Genomic DNA, 3,740 nt, shown 5'->3' on the forward strand with positions numbered 1-3,740 from the left:
AGCACGGTTCGCCACCATCATCCCCTGCCGGAGCCTCGTGGAGCTTTAGGTGTTTTCGCTCAATAAACACTCACAACACCCGGTCTGGGAATCGAAACCGCGATTCTATGACCGCGAGTCCGCTGCCCTAACCACTGGGCCATTGCGCCTCCACTCACTTATTCATATGTTTACTTTATTGGACGCAAAACTCTGCTTGCGAAGACCTGTTGAGGCAAGTGAAATCGACATCAAACCAAATTCAATGACTGGCACCCATGCCAACCTCTCCTTCATTGGACACAAAACTCTGCTTGCGAAGACCTGTTGGGGCAAGTGAAATCGAAATTGTAATTGAACCATATTCGATGACTGGCACCTGTACCAGTGGAGCACTAACAGCACCGTCTGAGCGTGATCATTGCCAGAGCAGCTGTCTGGCTTCCGTGCCAGTGGAACGTAAATAGCACCATTTGAGCGTAATCGTTACCAGCATCACCTTCTAGCACTTGTGCTGGTGGCACGTTAGAAAATCATTCAATCGAGGTCATTGCCAGTGCCATTGGACTGGCTCCCATGCAGGGGGCATGTAAAAAACACTTTTTTGAGCATGGCTGTTGCCAGTACTGCGTGACTGGCCCTCGTGCCGGTGGCACGTAAAAGTACCCACTGCACTCTCAGAGTGGTTGGCGTTAGGAAGGGCATCCGGCAGTAGAAACTCTGCCAGATGAGATTGGAGCCTGGTGTAGCCATCTGGTTCGCCAGTCCTCAGTCAAATCGTCCAACCCATGCTAGCATGGTAAGCGGACGTTAAATGATGATGATATATATATATATATATATATACATATATACGACGGGCTTCTTTCAGTTTCCATATACCAAATCCACTCACAAGGCTTTGGTTGGCCCAAGGCTATAGTAGAAGACACTTACCCAAGGTTCCACACAGTGGGACTGAACCTGGAACCATGTGGTTGGTAAGCAAGCTACTTACCACACAGCCACTCCTGCGCCTACATATATGCATATGCTTGTGTTTACATCCCCATAACTTAGCGGTTCGGCAAAAGAGACAGATGAAATAAATACTAGGCCTACAAAGAATAAGTCCTTGGGTTGATTTTGTTCAACTAAAGACAGTGCTCCAGCATGGCCGCAGTCAAATGTCTGCAACAATTAAAAGAATAAAAGAAAATATTCACACACACACACACACACACACACACAAACATACATACACACACATGTATGTATTTGTGTGTGCATGTGTGTGCACATGTATGTATGTGTGTGTGTGTAAAGAAAACAATTATACACATATTTAAGCATGTTAATTGAACAGACACATTCTAATATATTTTAATGATGCCCCCCTCCCTTTATTTACAACAGGAAAAACTGATGCAATAGAGAGTTTCAACACTTCTGTGACTAGAACCATCGACCTGAGTGGTGGTGGAAAACCAGGAAGAAAAAGTCAGCATGGAATTAAACTCAAGCTGGAAGGTAATTAATTATAAACGTCTTTTTTATTATTTTATTATATATCTTTTACTTGTTTCTGTCTGGCCCGTTTAGGGGGTGGGGGCTAAGAAAACAGGACATTGAAATGATGAGGGTGGTAGTGGTGATGATGATGAAGATGACTGAGATGATGATGGTGATGATGATGAAAATGACAGAGATGATGATAAGGAGGAGGAGGAGGTGGTGGACGACAACAACGATGATGATGATGGCTATGAGGACAATGACGATGACGATGATGATGATGATGATGCTAATGATGACAGTGATGATGACAACAATGATGGTGATGATGATGATGACAATAATGATGACAGTATGATGATGATGACAATGATGACAGAGATGACGATGATGATGACGATGGTGATGACGACAATGAAGATGATGATAATGATGACTAGGATGATTGTTTCAACATGGAAAGATTACCGTAGTCATCTCATGAACTAAACAGGTATGATAATTCCTAAATGAATTGGTTATCAGGTGCATGCATGGCTGCATGGATAAGTAGCTTGCTTCTCAACCATGTAGCCATGGGTTCAGTTCCACCGTAACTCCAGGTGGCTGACTTTTGTCTGGTGAGTGGATTCGGTAGATGGAAACTGAAAGAAGCTTGACTGGAGTGACGTGAAATAAAGTGTTTTGCTCAAGAACACATCGTACTGCCCGGTTCAGGAATTGAAATCACAATCTCATGATGACGAGTACAACACTTTACAACTGAGTCACACACCTCAATTCAACAATGGAACAATGAAGAAATGCAGTGTATATAGAACTTCATCCTTATTCTTTGTTATGTCCACTTTTCTATGCTTGCATGGGTCAGATTCCAAGTAAGGTAATATTTCCCCCATGGACAGATGTGGTTTCTATGGAAGACTGGAATCAAAGAAGATCACTTGCATGATGGTAATGCTTGTTTATAGCTTCTTGCATTATTCCAGTTTTGCCCAACAACTTTTTTACCAAACTGCCAAGTTATGGGGATGTAAACCCACCAATGCCAGTCGTCAAGCAGTGGTGGGAGACAAACACACACACACATACATAAACATATATATATATATATGTATATATATATGATGGGCTTCTTTCAGTTTCCATCTACCAAATCAACTCACAAGGCTTTGGTCCACCGGTGGCTGTAGTAGAAGAGAATATTTATGCAACATTCCACACAGTGGGACTGAACCCAGGACCATGTGGTTGGGAAGCAAGCTTCTTACCACAGCCACTTATCCACCTACACACACACACATATATATATTTGCAGGCATGGTTGTGTATATATATATATATATAAAATCAAAAAATATGAAGACAACGCAAGCGAACAACAAACAAGATGTATCAAAGTTAATCCTCAGTAAAAATGGAAGAAGTTTTTGATGTTTTAAAAGGAGAGAAGAGGAAAGAAAAAAGATGGAGAGAAAAAAAACGAGTCTGAGTCAAATTTATAAATATACTAGCAGTATAACCCGACGTTGTCTGGGTGTGACTTATTACGCCACCTACGGTAAGTCTTGCTAGGTGAAAATCAACTAAAAAAGAAAGCCTTACAATGAAAAAACCCCTATGATGTAAATATGTTCATAATTCAAAAGACGAAATTAATAGGGGAAGTCTGAAGGCTGTTTTGCGTAACATTATTAATCGTACGTAAATGTATATATATATGGGCAACACGCACACTAAATAAAAAAGATGTTAGTAAGTAAAAGTGTTTTAAAAAAGATTGTTAAATTTTCAGATTAACACCCGTACGATTTTCACTACAGTGTTAGGGTTTGTTAGGGTTAGGTAGGTAATGATGCGGGTGTTTATCTCAAGATTTACGAAAAGATTTTCAAAAAAAACTCGCAGTTTGTAGGGAATAAATGTTTGTTGATCGTATTTGAGTAAGATGTCTCGCTGGTAAATGACGGTGTTAGAAATGGAAAGTAAACTTATAATACCCACCAATTAGAATGAGGTCATTGGTAACCATAGGTACATATATATGTGTGTATTTACGTATGATTGGCAGCGTGTCTGTTTATTTGACACTCACTCCCCTTTGTTTCTTTGTCTTTTTTCTTGGATCATTCGTAAGCGTTCATAAGAGAAAGTAGCAATTGAAACGATGTGTAAGAGGAATAGAAATAGTTAATTTTAGAGGGACAAAGTAATTTTGTATGTAGTTTTTAGTATCTGTCATTACAGTATCGAAATGTGATTGTTTC

At 40.3% G+C, this 3,740-nt stretch overlaps 1 protein-coding gene across 1 annotated transcript in view; it reads left to right on the top strand.

The window, feature by feature from the left end:
• LOC106878080 (uncharacterized) overlaps positions 1–3,740 on the top strand; it is a 161,693-nt gene that overhangs the window by 130,628 nt on the left and 27,325 nt on the right. The window contains exon 32 of the mRNA XM_052976903.1: positions 1,375–1,488. Coding sequence (XP_052832863.1) covers positions 1,375–1,488 — 114 coding nt within the window. The remainder of the gene's footprint in view (positions 1–1,374; positions 1,489–3,740) is intronic.

Source organism: Octopus bimaculoides, chromosome 26, assembly GCF_001194135.2.
Source record: "Octopus bimaculoides isolate UCB-OBI-ISO-001 chromosome 26, ASM119413v2, whole genome shotgun sequence".
NCBI classification, from domain to species: Eukaryota; Metazoa; Mollusca; class Cephalopoda; order Octopoda; family Octopodidae; genus Octopus; species Octopus bimaculoides.